The 15897-nt window shown below is 37.3% G+C and overlaps 1 protein-coding gene across 3 annotated transcripts in view; it reads left to right on the forward strand.

Annotated features, from left to right (window-relative positions):
* LOC142337645 (DC-STAMP domain-containing protein 2-like) overlaps window positions 1-7084 on the forward strand; it is a 64839-nt gene extending 57755 nt beyond the window's left edge. For 2 of the 3 annotated variants that reach the window (XM_075387032.1, XM_075387030.1), the window contains exons 9-10: window positions 3921-3981; window positions 5444-7084. In XM_075387032.1, the coding sequence (XP_075243147.1) occupies window positions 3921-3981; window positions 5444-6847 (1465 nt within the window). In that variant the 3' untranslated portion in view covers window positions 6848-7084. The remainder of the gene's footprint in view (window positions 1-3920; window positions 3982-5443) is intronic. The other variant, XM_075387031.1, reaches the window with a different exon arrangement.
* Window positions 7085-15897: the final 8813 nt, after the last annotated feature.

Here is a 15897-nt window from a genome sequence, read left to right on the forward strand (position 1 = left end):
CTGAAAAAACTACCCCGTCAACCTTACACCAATTTACCCCCTTGGCAGCCGAGCTCTTACCCCATTTTACCCCGTCTGATTAAATAACCCCTTACTCTTACACCATTTTATCCCCCTTGGCAGCCCAACTCTACATCATTATACCCCTCTGAACAAGTTACCCCCTCACTCTTACATCATTTTATCCCCTTTGGCAGATGAACTCCTAGATCATTTTACACCCTCTGAACAAATTACCCCCTCACTCTTACACCTATTTAACCCCCGGCGGCTCAACTCTTACCTCATTTTACCCCCTCTGAACAAACTACCCCTTCACTCTTACATCATTTTACCCCCCTTGACAGCCCAGCTTTTACCTCGTTTTACCACCTATGAACAAATAACCCCCTCACTCTCACACCATTTTACTCCCTTGGCAGCCCAGCTCTTACCTCTTTTTAAACCCTCTTCCTCCAATTGAAGCCCATTGCTGCCCACTTTTACAAGGAAGTTTTAGTTAGGGGATGGAATTCCTCAAAAGTCCTCCAATTGCAGCTCTCTCATGCATGGTAACTTTAGTCAGACGGGGGGTGGGGGGTATTTCCTCAACAGTCCTTCCATTGCTGTCATTTCAACCCACTTTTACATGGCAATTTAGGTACGGGGATGTAATTCCTCAAAAGTTCTCCCATTGCAGCCCAATGAAGCCCACTCTTACATGGCAATTTTAGTCAGGGGAGGTAATTTCTCAAAAGTCCTCCCATTGCAGCCCATTGGAGCCCACTCTTACATGGCATTATTAGTCAGTGGGTTATCCCTCAAATTCCTCGCATTGCAGCCTACATTTACATGGCAATTTCCCTAAAAGTCCTCCCATTGCAGCCCATTGCAGCCCACTCTTACATTGCAATTTTTGCAGGGGAGGTAATTCATCAAACGTCTTCCCATTGCAGCCCATTGGAGCCCACTCTTTCATGGCATTTTTACTCAGTGGGTTATTCCTCAAAAGTCCTCCCATTGCAGCCCATTTCAGCTCATTTTTACATGGCAATTTTAGTCAAGGGGTAAATCCTTAAAAGTCCGCCCATTGCGGCCCATTGCAGCTCACTCTTACATGGCAAAGTTAGTCAGGGGGTAATTCCTCAAAAGTCCTCCCATTGCAGCCCTTTGCAGCCCTCTTTTGCATGGCAATTTTACTCAAGGGGGTGGGGGTAATTCCTGAAAAGTCCTCCCACTGCAGCCATTTGCAGCCCAGTCGTTCATTGCAATTTTAGTCACGGGGGTTCTTCAAAAGTCCTCCTGTTGCAGCCCAACTCTTACATCGTTATAACCAATGTGAACAAATTACCCCCACACTCTTACATCAATTTACCCCCATAGACAAATTACCCCACCACTCTTACAACAAAATGGAGGATATTAGGAAGGATATTCGGCCCGTGTCCCGTAATTTCTCAAACCACCCAGTTAAGTATACGCTTCCTCCTCCAACACCAAAACCAACTCTATCCCTTATAACAAAAATAATTATTATTACTCATTAACAAAAATAATTATTATTACCCATATTGTTTATCGATTAGTACTATTTTTCGTAATGAGTTTTTGACTAGTTTTTTAATAATATCAATATTATCATTATTATTGTTTCTTTTGATTTTTTAATGCATCATTTTTGCAATCACTTAATTGTTCTTTGGGAAATTAATTAAAAGTACTAAATTGCTTCGACAAACATAATTTAGGGGTTGAAAGATTGATTTTGTATAACTCTTCAATCTGCTTATTTTGTATAACTCTTCATTCTGCTTATTCACAATTCAATACTGAATTCCGCCAACGAAATAATTAAATATTCTAAGGAGACCTGTGGAACTGTGAATAGGTTGAACCTATTCACAGTTCCACAGGTCTCCTTAGAATATTTAATTATTTCGTTGGCGGAATTCAGTATTGAATTGTGAATAAGCAGAATGAAGAGTTATACAAAATAAGCAGATTGAAGAGTTATACAAAATCAATCTTTCAACCCCTAAATTATGTTTGTCGAAGCAATTTAGTACTTTTAATTAATTTCCCAAAGAGTTAAGTTCGATTTAGTTTATTGCCACTGTACACTTTAAGTGATGTTCTGTGGTTCATAAGAATCTCAATATCAATTAAACCAAATGATTACTATAAGAGTGGGTACCATACTAGGTTCTCTGTCCAAGTAAATAGCTACTTGATGAACCAATATACCTGAAACAAAACTGCATATGGCGTGATGAGTTGGTCTGTCTTTACTCCATAGACCAAACAGAAGATTTACTTACCCACTTGAAAAATAAAGCGAGGCAATTGACTATCAAGTTCTCAGGGCTATTGCAGACCTCGTAGAAGCCTTTTAGTTCACCCGTCAAAATTTCGTTGGTTAACCTATCCTTCCATATCTTCTGCGTTTAGGCAATTCTACAGCCACCAGAGGTGTTTCACTTAATTGCATTCTTGAAAAAACGCGGCCGGTTAATACTCTGAGGAATCAGCCGCCTTTGTGATGTCCACATTCGTCTCTACTGTCCTGCAGTTTCTTTCCCTAACTTAGCCGACTTATTTATTAATTTTTTGTTATAATTTATAGTCAACCCACTAAGTTTTGTCTAAATAAATGAAGTTTTACTGAAACACATATGACAACCTAGTTTTTATCAGTTTAGTCAGAAATCACATAGTCTTTATCAATCCTAAGTTTCTATTTGATTCAGAAAACTGTATACAGATTGTTATGAAAGCTAGATAACTGAAGGCTCTCTCCATTCTTGCGAAAAACAAATCTTAATTTCTGAGAAGTTGAGAAAAATTCTATTGAAAAGAAATCAGTAGCTAATTTTCCAAGTTAATTGAACTACGAACTTTTATTACCTTGATAAACTGATTTCAAGGTGAGTACTGCTAATCAACAAATATGACCGAGATCAGTTCACTCACTCGGTTCTATTCAAAAATCGATCAATACAAATTCTACTGAAACATATTGTCAATCTGCGCTCAAATCGGGCCGTATACATACTGCGAATTGATGTTTGGTGAAGATAGTTATAACGTGTTTTATCAATAATTATTTCATCATATGGTAAAAATGTCCTTTAAGGGTTAGGTTTTTCGGAGGTGATGTAATACTTCAATGCATTTTTTTCTAAGTTTATTGTGGGACTTTTTTTTTGAAAAAAGAATTGCCTTTTTTATATGGCTCAATTAGATAAGTTTGATTACGATAGAGTTGAAATGTAGATACATACTGCTGAGAAAAGGAAAAATTAAACAAAAAATATTATCGCTTATCATGATCTTATCTACTTCTGTTTTTTAGATAATTGAGGTTTTGATGAAATTTTGATGTTATATAATTTTTCTTCGAACTAATTCAAAGATTTTACATTTTTGTCTAATCTAGACCTTGCATCAATATTTCAGCTCAATTATAATTAGGTCATACAAAAATTGATTAAACTTGAAACTTTTCAAATGCTTATGGATGTACTGGAATAATTTGTTCTATTATTGGACATTTCCTGCCACTTGATGACCCTTTGATTAATAGCTTATCGGACGTATTATTTTCTGCAAAATATTCTGCAAAAAATTGTTGCAAAATTTTTTCCAATCTTTTTTGCAATCTTTTGACTGTTTTAGACTACTTTTACACAATTTTTGGAAGTTACTTGAATTTCACTGTAGGTGAAATCCACAGTTTGCCTTATGTGGACTTTATATGTAAAGTTTGGCAGTAAATTTCACGTCTTTGTGACTGAAATTCATAGAAAAAATAGCTCCAAATCCCTCAAATTTTAGGGTACTGATTTTTAGGGCACCCCGCCCACTAACTGGTAATGATTTCGTTTTACGGGGCACTATAAATAGCCCTATTGTAATCAGTTCCGATCCTCTCAGTTTTTCAGGAGACGAAGAGATGCCAGCCAAAAGAGTGGATCTGTAAATTCTACTTCTCCCAAATCCGAAGTCAGTGTGTACCATTCGGAGAAATTAATTTCTATGATACCAATTGTTGCGGTTCTTTTATTTGTTGTGGCCTAGGACCCAAAATTGATAGGTACACTTAGAACACTTATCTGCAAAATAAACTGCAAAATTTACTGGATCTCTTTAAACCTGCCCCAGCCCACTTGATTGAAATGTTTGCTGGGGACATATCAGATTCCGTCTGCTTTAAATTATCTTCAAAGTATCCAAAAAATAACACTAAGTCAAGTTGTTTAATTAATTAGTTGTCAAAGAGAGAGCTATCAAGAACCAAGTAGAGTTAACATTTAACTTACGAATTGAGACTTTTTTTTCTGACCAGGAAATATATCAAAAATTGTCCATAAAGTGTCAGTTGCCCATATTTCCCCCCTCCTCTAAAGCGGATCGCACAAATTATCCAATTTGATACCGAATCGGGTCTGTAACAAAAATTTTTGACAAAATTGAGTTATAGGTAGACGCATACAAATTATACATGAAAATCCTAGAATAATTGTTTTCGCAGAATTCTTTATTGTCTTTGCCGCAATTTTTGCCGCTAAATCTAAATCAAATTGGTTGCACATGGTATTTAGCTTCATATCCAAATTTTTAACGGCAGGGAGCACATTTGATTCACTATGTGCCAGATAGGTTTTAGGGTTTTGTCGCGCAAAGAACATAGTGCACTAACACAATGGCTGCTGCGTTAAACTAACAGGTATAAGGCCGGCTGATATTTATTTTCTAATTAATTTTGGTGAAAAAAAATTGGTAAAGTCAAGTGTGGTCAAGTTTTAAACCTTCATTCGAAAAGTTGTTTCATTGACGCATAAAAGTTTATCAATGTTTTTTTGGCAATTTTTAGAAAGAATTGACTGAAGCGGCATATTTTGGCAGCAAAAAACAAACGGACCGCAACCTATTACAAATTATTTGGGCTGATGCTTCACTTTTGGTAAATATGGGTGGTTATGTTAGATCTTTATGAGGGCAGCTACGTAAGAGTGAAGAAGCAGACAAGTTTTTTTTGTTCAACGGGCTTTTTCATTCAGCATTTGTCTTTTCCACGCGTTTTTCTTGATTTAACTGCATATATATATATATATATATATATATATATATATATATATATATATATATGTATATATATGTATATATATATATATATATATATATATATATATATATATGCAGTTAAATCAAGAAAAACACGTGGAAAAGACAAATGCTGAATGAAAAAGCCCGTTGAACAAAAAAACTTGTCTGCTTCTTCACTCTTACGTAGCTGCCCTCATAAAGATCTAACATAACCACCCATATTTACCAAAAGTGATAGCATCAGTCCACATAATTTGTAATAGAGTAATATATATTTGGGTAGCTAAGCAATTCCTTAAAAAATTTTAAATATATTTTTGCAATTTTTGAAATGAATAAAATTGGTATTCACTACAAGGAGCACAAGCCAGATTATTACTGTCTAGAAGAAGAAGCAGAGAACGTATGTGAGGGTGCAAGAGACATCGCCAAAATTGCCGGATGTTACCCTGCCGGGGAAACTATGAGCCTAGTGAACGACTGCGGTGAATTTGTACAAAAAGCGTCTCGCATCGTAACTGAACAGTTTTATTACGAAATTGTTTACGATTTTGACACTAACGGAACATCGAGACAGAGTTCAAACGCCACCGCTATAGAGGAGCGAATTGTACATGCATTCGAGAACATGCAACCGATTCTGGAAATTGGATCCAAAATCGTTTCCATTATAATGGCCTGCTTTTTCTTGACCATCTTGCATAAATCTTACTCTTACATCTCAAAGTTCGTTCAAGACACGTCATTTGATAACCATTATCTTAATGAAACATTGGAAAAGTATTTGACAGACGGAAAACGAAAGTTACGAAGATCTGAAGTGAGGAAATTGGTCAGAATTTGGCAATGGAAACGAACACCAACTGAAAATAAAAGACTCTTTTACAGTATAGTAACTTCTGCCGTTTATACTTCAATCGCACTGTCAATTTTATTTTTCAACGCTTTCTTCTACTACACATTGAAACTTATTCGAGAGTACGGCGAGTCCGAAACCACCTTCGAAGGAAGCGTTGACTTTGAATTTCAAGTTAAAGGTGACGGATTAATGCGTGACGTCGTTGACATGTTTATAGAATCCTATGATTTTACCAGTAATTTGACAACGACCGCTAACAATGAACAATGTTTGCCCGACCCTGTGCGACCCAATAACGAAGTTCTCGTAAATACCTGTGTGTTTGGGTGTTTCATGTTATTCTACTTCACAATTATAGCCCAGACTTGGGTTCTAAGATTTCGACATATCATTTGCGGCATGTTTTTCGAAGGCTCAGAGGAAGCGCGATTGCATTACCTGGTTAATAAACTAAGTTATCAAATTCATAACCGCGATGTTATTATAGCGCAGAATGTGTTGCGGAGTTTCCGCGAAGACAAAACGCGTCAGCAGTTTTTAGAGTTCGGCGTTTTGCGACAAATTACAAAACTATCTCGGGGTGTTCACGGATATTGTTTTGCGTGTCGAAGAACTGCTTGGGGTCGCCATAAGCGAATTAACTGCAGCGAACACTTTCTTAACTGTCATGAAATAACGGTGAAAGCTACATTTTGCATACCATGCAGTTTCGAGATATTCAACTCGTGTATTCTATGCAAACTGGATATTGTCGACTTGGAGTCTATTGCGAATGTTGATGGATCGAATTTGTTTGGAAATTACGCGTTCAACCAGAGGTTGGAGATACCGACTTTAATGCCAAAGCAAAACAAAGTCGGCCCAGCGCCAATAAACGACGATTACGCTAGTTCTAAAGCGTAACAGATGTTTATACTGTGAATTGACACTAAATTGTGATCACACGATTTTTAACTTTAACGAACGATTTAATCTATAATGATTCATTAGTTTTAATGAATTAAGCTAGCTTAATGCGAAGTTAATTTTAAAATTATAGAACGAAACATCGAAAAGTTTGGCAAATTTATCATTGCTTTACTAACATTGTTTTAGACCCCTAAATTGTTTTTTTACTACTAAATTGACTACTAAATTGTTTTTTTTTTAAATAAGACCTGTAAAATCAGATGTACAAATTCAGATCCCAGCTGACGTGCTAATCTTCATTTTTGAGTAATACTTACCGTATGAAAAAAACAGATTACGTACATATATTCCGATGTAAAACTATGTCGACGTTAAAGAGTGCCGAAACTGAAATTAATTTTAAGTGCCGATGATACGGCCCATACCAATTAATTATCAATTGAATGCAAGCTGATTTTGGATTCAAATATTTCCTTTCTTTTACATTGTTCTATATTTAAAAGGGCATTGTGAATACAGAAATTGGTCGAATCTGTTGAACAAGCCTATGTTTCAAGGGTATGATGGAAAACGTATGAAGGGACACAAGAAAAGAACGATAGGTAATAACTTGACATGCAATTTTCGAAAAGAAGGTTAACATTCTCTCAATTCCCAACTACCGTCGGAACAATTGACTTGGAAAAAAATTATTGCCGAAACGTTAGAACAGGTAACATTAAATTCTAAGTGTTATAAAAAATATTGAATCTGAAATCAAAATTTAAAACTTTTTTTGAGCCTTTTAATATGTTTAGCTGAACGTTCTTCCAATAGGGCACGCACGGAGTCGTAAAATTTCTATCCCGACAACTTTCTCCTGAATCTGATTACCATAAAAGAAAGTCATAACTTTGCAAAATGTAGAATTTGGTCGAGTAAATGTACGCAATTTTGTAAGTATTATCCGCGCCCACGTTTTAAGGCTAGGCTAATATGCGTGCGCGGACAATACTGACCATGAGAAAAACTAGTTCAAAGTCGCTCAAAAGTCAATTTATTCGTCACATTTATCAACAAAGCTTAATTTTGGATATCGTCACTATTGTCCGCAGATTACCGTCACAATGAATCCCAGTAAGCGTAAGCATATTCCTTTTTTGTAGTGTCCGCATATACTGTGTGACGAATTTTTGCAGTTCGCTCAATTTATGTCCACAGATAAGTCATCTAATTTCCGTTTGTGAACATTGCAAACGTTAAATTCCTATAATTGCTTCAAATTTTTGCAACTGTTGTCTCAAATGCTCCGTCACATTTTTTCACCATTCAGGTTCTGGACAATACGTGGATAATTGTTACGAAAGAACGTCGCATATATCTGCAAAAAGCGAAAATAGTATAGTTGCAAAAAGTGTTTGGCGACGTAATGGGTTAGAATATACATATCTTTGTTAAGAATTTCCGGTCAGCTGTTTCAATACTGAAAAAATGGTTTCCAAAACATTTGAGATCAAATAACCCGTTATTTGCATCAAATGCAAAATAATGAGGCAATTAGGCGAATTCAACATAATAGATAGTGAGAAACTATGAGGCTGGACTTTGTCAACTGAACTTTGTGAAAAAAAGATTGTGTCTCCATCCCGCTCTCGAAAACATAATTATTTGTCCCCTTTTTTCGTTTCAAGAAAATATGAATGCCCGAAGCCTCAAAAGTTTCGACAGCCGTTGTTGCTCAACTACAATTTTTAGTGAAGTTTATTAAGCAGTTTAGGTGAAGTGTAGTAATGAATTATTTTCTTCTTCTGTTAAATTAAATAATTTAATTTAGCCCTAAAACAACTGCAGCCTTACCCAATCTGTAATGAAAATCACAATCAGAAGCAGGCAGGTGTTAGCGTTAAACTTTTTCATTGGATTCTAAGCCCCGCGGGTAGTCATAAGTTACAATTTTGAATGAATTATAAAGTTTTTCTATTAATTTTGCACTTTTCTCTCAAAAAATTGTTTTTAGCTTTTCGGTTCATTTTGTTCAAGTTGAGTCTTTTTTTTATTCGTAAAATGTTTTCTTAAACATTTTCATGCGTTTCTTAAGTTTAATGTATTCAATGATTTTCAAGCCCTGCTTTCCCGGAAAAGCTGAAAATATCAACGATTTTTTTCTGTGGATGGATTGTTGTTCTCCGGCTACTTGTAAGCATTTTATAGAAAGAAGGACAGAATGGCTCACAGATGAACGAATATGATCAACCACAGCTGACGTTATAAGTGTTGCCTTCATCGGTTTTTGGCTCTTAAGATTTGGTAACCACATTTTAATTTTATAAAGCTTCTTGATTGTCTCTAAATCAGTTGATTTCTTTTTCGCTTCCTCTTTAGGTCAATTATTATCACAATTTTTTAAAGGGGAAGGCGTAACCAAATGATTATATTTGGGATTTCCTCTCCTGCAGTCTTTAAAGATTCTTAGATTCTTACAAAATAAGCGTTGAACTTAGACCAGGGCAGTAATTACTTGCTTTCTTCAAAGGAAAAATGTAACTTACATTTACAGAGGACTTGCTTTATGATGGAAATTCAACCATCGGTATAATTTTTTTTTTAAAAAATGTCGTTAGTTTCAGAGACAGGAACTCTTCGCAAAACTGTGAACTTTGCAATGGAGTGAAATGCTTCTTTTCATTAACGCAAAGTGAGCAAAATCAAAAAAGAAGCCGACATAAAAACAAATCGATTTTGTAACTTAATAGTACTTGCATTTCATAATGTTTTCCAGTGCAACAAAAAAAAACAAAAACACGTTGTTTTTAAACCTATAGTTATTGCGAGCCCCAGCGGATCGCTGTCCATGGGCCATGCCTCTCATCGTCTATGGGATGCAATCTGGAAACGTGGACCGGTGATTGCGGAGAAGCTGCGCGCCCACCGGCTAAGCGCGCCCACCGGCTCGACAGGTTCAAAATATAATACGGCTATCTCGAAAATTGTCGGCTCATTTGACCGCTTTCTCAAAATTCTAACAAACTTTGTGTTTTCATTTCGTTGTCTGAACAGACTAAGGCTTTATAATAATAATTTTTACAGGCTGGTAAGAAATGATAACATAAGGTACAGCAAAAAATATAATCCTACTCAGAGAATAAATATGTAACTTCGCAAGCGCGTTTCAAGTGTTATAAGACATGCCATATCATCTTTTAGAATAAGCACTATAATTAATTTGTCATGTGCTTTTTTGCAGTGATGTAATCACTTCTTGTAAACGCTGACAAGTTACCGTGTGACATGCTTGTTCTCTGTGCTTGGGTTTTTCAATGAATGCTTTCATTCCCAGGTTTTGGTCCAGACCCAAATGGAACTACGATCAAACCCAATCGAGCGCACACCCCTGTGTTCCCAGACTGAAATTACAGGGTCTGGAAAGCGGTTCGAGCGCACAATAGTCTGGACCATGGTCTGATTTCGGTCTGATCAGAGCTCAATTCGGTCTGGACGGTCTGATCATAGTCATTTTTAGTCTGGATAATGGTCTGGGTTCGGTCTGATCAGGGGTCAATTCGGTCTGGAAGGTCTGATCATAGTCTTTTTAGTCTGGACCATGGTCTGGGTTCGGTCTGATCAGGGGACGTTTCGAGCGCACTTGAGTCTGATCAGAGGCCGTTTCGAGCGCACTTGAATTTGATCAGAGACCGTTTCGAGCGCACTTGAGTCTGATCAGAGGCCGTTTCGAGCGCACTTGAGTCTGATCAGAGACCGTTTCGAGCACACTTGAGTCTGATCAGAGACCGTTTCGAGCGCACTTGAGTCTGATCAGAGACCGTTTCGAGCACACTTGAGTCTGATCAGAGACCGTTTCGAGCGCACTTGAGTCTGATCAGAGACCGTTTCGAGCGCACTTGAGTCTGATCAGAGGCCGTTTCGAGCGCACTTGAGTCTGATCAGAGACAGTTTCGAGCGCACTTGGAGTATGATCAGAGACCGTTTTGAGCGCACTTGAGTCTGATCAGAGGCCATTTCGAGCGCACTTGAGTCTGATCAGAGACCGTTTCGAGCGCACTTGAGTCTGATCAGAGACCGTTTCGAGCGCACTTGAGTCTGATCAGAGACCGTTTCGAGCGCACTTGAGTCTGATCAGAGGCCGTTTCCAGCGCACTTGAGTCTGATCAGAGGCCGTTTCGAGCGCACCTGAGTCTGATCAGAGGCCGTTTCGAGCGCACCTGAGTCTGATCAGAAGCCGTTTCGAGCGCACTTGAGTCTGATCAGAGAAGCTATTCAGATTTTTGCAGCAGTAAACATGTCTTAGCTTTTTCATGGACCTTTTTTGCTTCTTTGAAGACTAGAGCCGGTGCATTACTCGGCTCCATAAGGAGCGCACCTGACTTTATAGCCGCCAAAGAAAAAAACAAAGACCCTAAATAGCTATGACTAATGCGAGAAGAGGTCACAAACAAGGGCGGGGGTTATCGCGCTGCGCGAAGGGGTCACAAACAAGGGCGGTGGCTGACCGAGCTGAAGAAAAAAACAGACAAACAAATAAATGTACATCTAAAAGCACAAGAATGGGGGCACAAAAAAGAGGTGGGGGTTCGCGCGAAAAGTTGATTTCGTTTTCAGTTAGATTTCGTTTTCATTAGCAATATTTTCAGAATTGACTTTTCCTTAGATTATTTTTATACTGCAAACACCAGTTTTTATGAAATGAAGCAAAAATAAAAGATTTGTTCATAATTAAAATCTTTCTCTGATAAGACTATTTTGAGCGCACTTGAGTCTGATCATAGTCTGATTAAGGTCTGGGCAATGGTCTGAAATTGAGTCTGGACCATGGTCTGAAGATGGTCTGATCATAATCTGTTTATAGTCTGGACAATGGTCTGAATTTGGGTCTGATCATAAGACTATAGTCTGGACAGTGGTCTGGGTTCGGTCTGATCAGAGGACATTTTGGTTTGGAAAGTCTGATCAGAGATCATTTTGGTCTGGAAGGTCTGATCAGAGGTAACTTCGGTCTGGAAAGTCTGATCAGAGGTCATTTCAGTCTGCATAGTCTGATCATAGCTCAATTTGGGTCTGGACCTAAACCTGGGTGCAGTTTTCAATCTGACAGTGGTCTACATGCAAACCCAAATTTGTCCATACATTGTTATTGCCAATTTTTAAGATTACTACCTAACTCCAAAAAAACTGTGATAAATATCCAGCACGCTTCTTGAAAAACGCAAAACTCCCATCAATCAGGCATTTTGATCACAGAACCACACTAATAAATAAATCTCAATCATGGGCTCCTGAATTTTATTTCAGCATACACTTGTAAATACACTGTACATTTTTTAAAGTTATTAGAGCCTTTGAGATTATTGACCTCTCAAGTCCGGGAGACTCAAGTCCGACTTTTCGCTGACGGCTGGTGGCATCATGGTGCATAAGAACAGGTCAGACAAATTTTGATTGACAATCACTTTTTTCTTTTACTTCTTTATTTTCATCGCTACACCATAACTGAGCAGAAGAGTTGGAAAAATTAGACAAAGTCACTCTTCAATTAAAAAGTTTTTTTAATAACTAAACTTTCTACCCCCTGGCAAAGCAACTACTCAAACTTTCCATCTTGCGGTGCAAAATCCACTCAATATAACACCTAAAGGATTGCGAAAAAAGAGAGGTATGTTAAAAATTTGTTAACGAAAAATCTCACCAAATGAAGTGAAATAAGAAGAGTTGATTAATTCTAAAATGTTTATCAAAAAAGTTTTTCAAATGCTTTAAGAGAACAGCAAGTTTGTTTTACTTGATACGGCCTGTAAATTTGACACAGTAAAATCAATGTTAATATGTGCAAATGTCAAGTGTACGAGCTCAGTGAAACTGAAACATAAATCAACCTTTAAAAAATGTATGTAGAGAAAGGCTCTTCATGCTTTATTGTTCCGACCCAACTAATGATTTTTCAATGACATAATTCAATAGTTATCCAAAATTACTAATTTATTTTTGATATATTGAATATTCTTGTCAAATTAGATATTTCGCTTAGGTTTGAAACAATTATGTGTAAATGGATGAGCAGGGCGAGTTTTGGTTTAATCGTGGATTTTACATTCCAAAAATTATTCGTATTATAATACGGAGCTGTCCTTTATCAAAAATATTTTTTGGCTTTTTTTCGTTTTTTTTTCAATTACAAATAGGATTTTTTTCAAATCAAATCTCAATACTTGAATGATCAAATTCAATTAAAAACGAGTGCGCCAAGGAGTATAATTTAATTTTTCAACGGAAATGGCGAGGAGTTTTTTTTTTGGTTTCAGCAGTGGTTGCGTAAAATTGTTTACGAAAATTTGATTTTTGCCTGTTTTCTATGTTATTTTGTAGTCTCTGACACCGTATCACTAATGACTGGTGAAACTGGCTTTCCAGGCAAAGAAACTTTATTCAATAATTTTAGGTGAAAGTTCATGGTTGTTATGATCATTCTTACATCTTATTAAGATATTAAGATGTAAGAATAGATGTAAGAATATTAACAATATTAATTCTTATTAGGGTAATTCGAAATAGCTAGACATTGAGTTTTGATCAAAATTAACCAATTTTTATTTTTTTACGTGTCTTTTCTCATAGTAATCATAATGGCAGGTATCGTCAGCTCACTAATGAAGCGTTATTTAATCTCTTCGTCATTTTGTAGACAATTAAGTCAAAGTGTTGATGAGCGTCGTCAAAACATTATGCGCAAACGCACATTACCGAGCCTTCTTAATCTCTTGAGAAGAGAATTTTTCCTTTTTGAGTCGAAAACAAAAATTGGCCACTTTTTCTGTGTTAGTTAAATAAAAAACCTAAACCCGCAAATAAAAATAAATTCAAAAGCAAGAGTTGAAATCAAATTTTAGACTGAGATATTCTCCCATATTTCAAATTAGAAAAAATGACACAAAACCTACTTCATCTGAAATAAAATCATGCTCATAGATAGAAAGAGAGTGTGTTTGTGAGAAAAAGAAAGAGAGAGAGAGAGAGAGAGAGAGAGAGAGAGAGAGAGATAGAAAAGGGAAAGAAAGCGGTCATTGAAAGTGTGGTTATTCCAAAAGAGCAGTTGAATATTTATTCAACGAACGACTGTTTTTCATAAAATTTAGGCAAAAAGAGATGAGTCATACACCGCTATGCGTAAAGAGAAGGCGCTACCAGACAGTACCTGTTCGCGCTAAACATGAAGTTCATAAGTGAGAATTCAACTAAGTTGCAACGGAAAGTAAGTTTACTGCATGAATAGTACCCATATTGATAGAGAGTCCGTTTGAGATATATGATAGTACTGATATAGTTTAGAAGTGGTTATATTAGTATGTAGGAATGTCTTGTTTTCACATATCTTGGTTGCACGTGTACCACACTTCCCCTTCTTTGTGAAATTTTTTGGCTGATTAACAGTCAGAAATTTGGTTTATACACTCAATGTCATCTGTGTCCAGAGATGAGATGGGGCTTGCGTTTTGGTGCGAAGGGGCGGTGATGTATGTTGATGTCGGACTCGCATGCGAGGCTTCATCCTTGTGGGCCAAGTGTTCGTCGTCAGAGTTGATATGTTCCATCGATGCTGGGGGATTGTTCTTGGGTGGAAATCCTTGTGGATTCAGCTGCTATTTGTGGCCACGTGGGTGCTAGCATTGGCTCCATTAGTTTTGTGGGGTGGTGTTCTTCTGAATCAATGACTATCATGGTCTTTGGTCTATCTGGGATTGTAATTAAAGTCAAATCTGCGTTTTGAGCCTTCAATAGTTTTGATGTTTCTTTTGTAGGAGCTGTGCTGCCTATCTTCTTTCCGTCCCCTTTGGGTGGGACGTCTTGATTGTCCTCTTTGGCCCGAGCGGGTTCGGTGCTTTGTTCTGTCCCCTTCGGGTTTTGGTGGTGGTGGCGTTGGCGCATTGTTCGTCTTCCTTATTCTTTTGACGATCTTGTCCATTGATTTCCTTTTGGGCCCTGGTTGGATCATTAAATCTTTTGGTGAATTTGAAGTGACTATTGTTATCGGGCTTTGTTGTGGGGAATCAGACACTAGGTTTATCACCTCTGCTGTATCCCAGTTGCTCCACGAGTCAAGGTCGGTTTTAATTAAAGACGATTTCTTTTTCGTTTGATGTCGGCGTTTGGCCTGCTCTACTTTTGTCTGTGCCAGGGCAGAATGTTTCGATTTTATATCGAAATGTGACGGTTTTTGGGTAGTTCTTTTGATCGGTTTGTTCTTTTTGTTTTAGGGCTCTTTGTGTTGGCTTTGCGTTGTTTTTTCTTTCGCTTTTTGTTAGTCTCGGAAGGGCGCGGTTGGTCTCTTTCGTTTGGGATATTGTTGAACTTGTCTCTTGTGTCCTGTTGGGACTTTGATTGTTGTTGTTCTTCGGCTTCTTCAGCTTTTTGTTCATGTTTAAACGAGGTACTTGATTGCTTGATGGCTAGTGGTTGGTTATCTGAGTCCGTGTCCGAGTTTGTGTCGCTTCTGTACTGTATGTCCTTCATCAAGAAAAGTATACTCCTTGAATGAATATACTTTTCACTAAGCTGTCTTCTAGTTCCTCCCAGTTGCATAGTACTGCCTTTAGTTTTATCCTACTGTGGATTTTTTCCAGGGGTTTGTTTTTTTTTTGTTTACAGTTAATGAACTGGTATCTGTCGAATGTTTCGTTTCTCACTTCTTTTGAATGTTTCTTTGAGTTGTTCTATGAATGCATCTGTTGTGCATTTTGACATCTCTGTTTGTGGATTCCTTTGGTGGAAGATGTTTGTTGCTTGTTGTCCAAGTGAGAGATATATGACGTTTTTATTTTTGTGTCTGCCTCGTCCCATTGTATGTTGTCTACGTAGGGACCTTTATCTTCTATGCTTTGGCACTGGTTTTACCAGTCCATTTTTCGTTTAATATTCCTTTGTTCCCTTTGTCTTCTTTCTGCTGTGGTCTTGTCCGATGTTGTTGGCTCGTATATAGGTTCTTGAGGGTAATCTAGTTGCGCGCTTGTGAGGCGTGTTCGTAGAAGTTTATCTACTTGAATGCTTTCTTTTGCTAT

Source organism: Convolutriloba macropyga, chromosome 4 (assembly GCF_964194025.1).
Source record: "Convolutriloba macropyga chromosome 4, txConMacr16.3, whole genome shotgun sequence".
NCBI classification, from domain to species: domain Eukaryota; kingdom Metazoa; phylum Xenacoelomorpha; order Acoela; family Convolutidae; genus Convolutriloba; species Convolutriloba macropyga.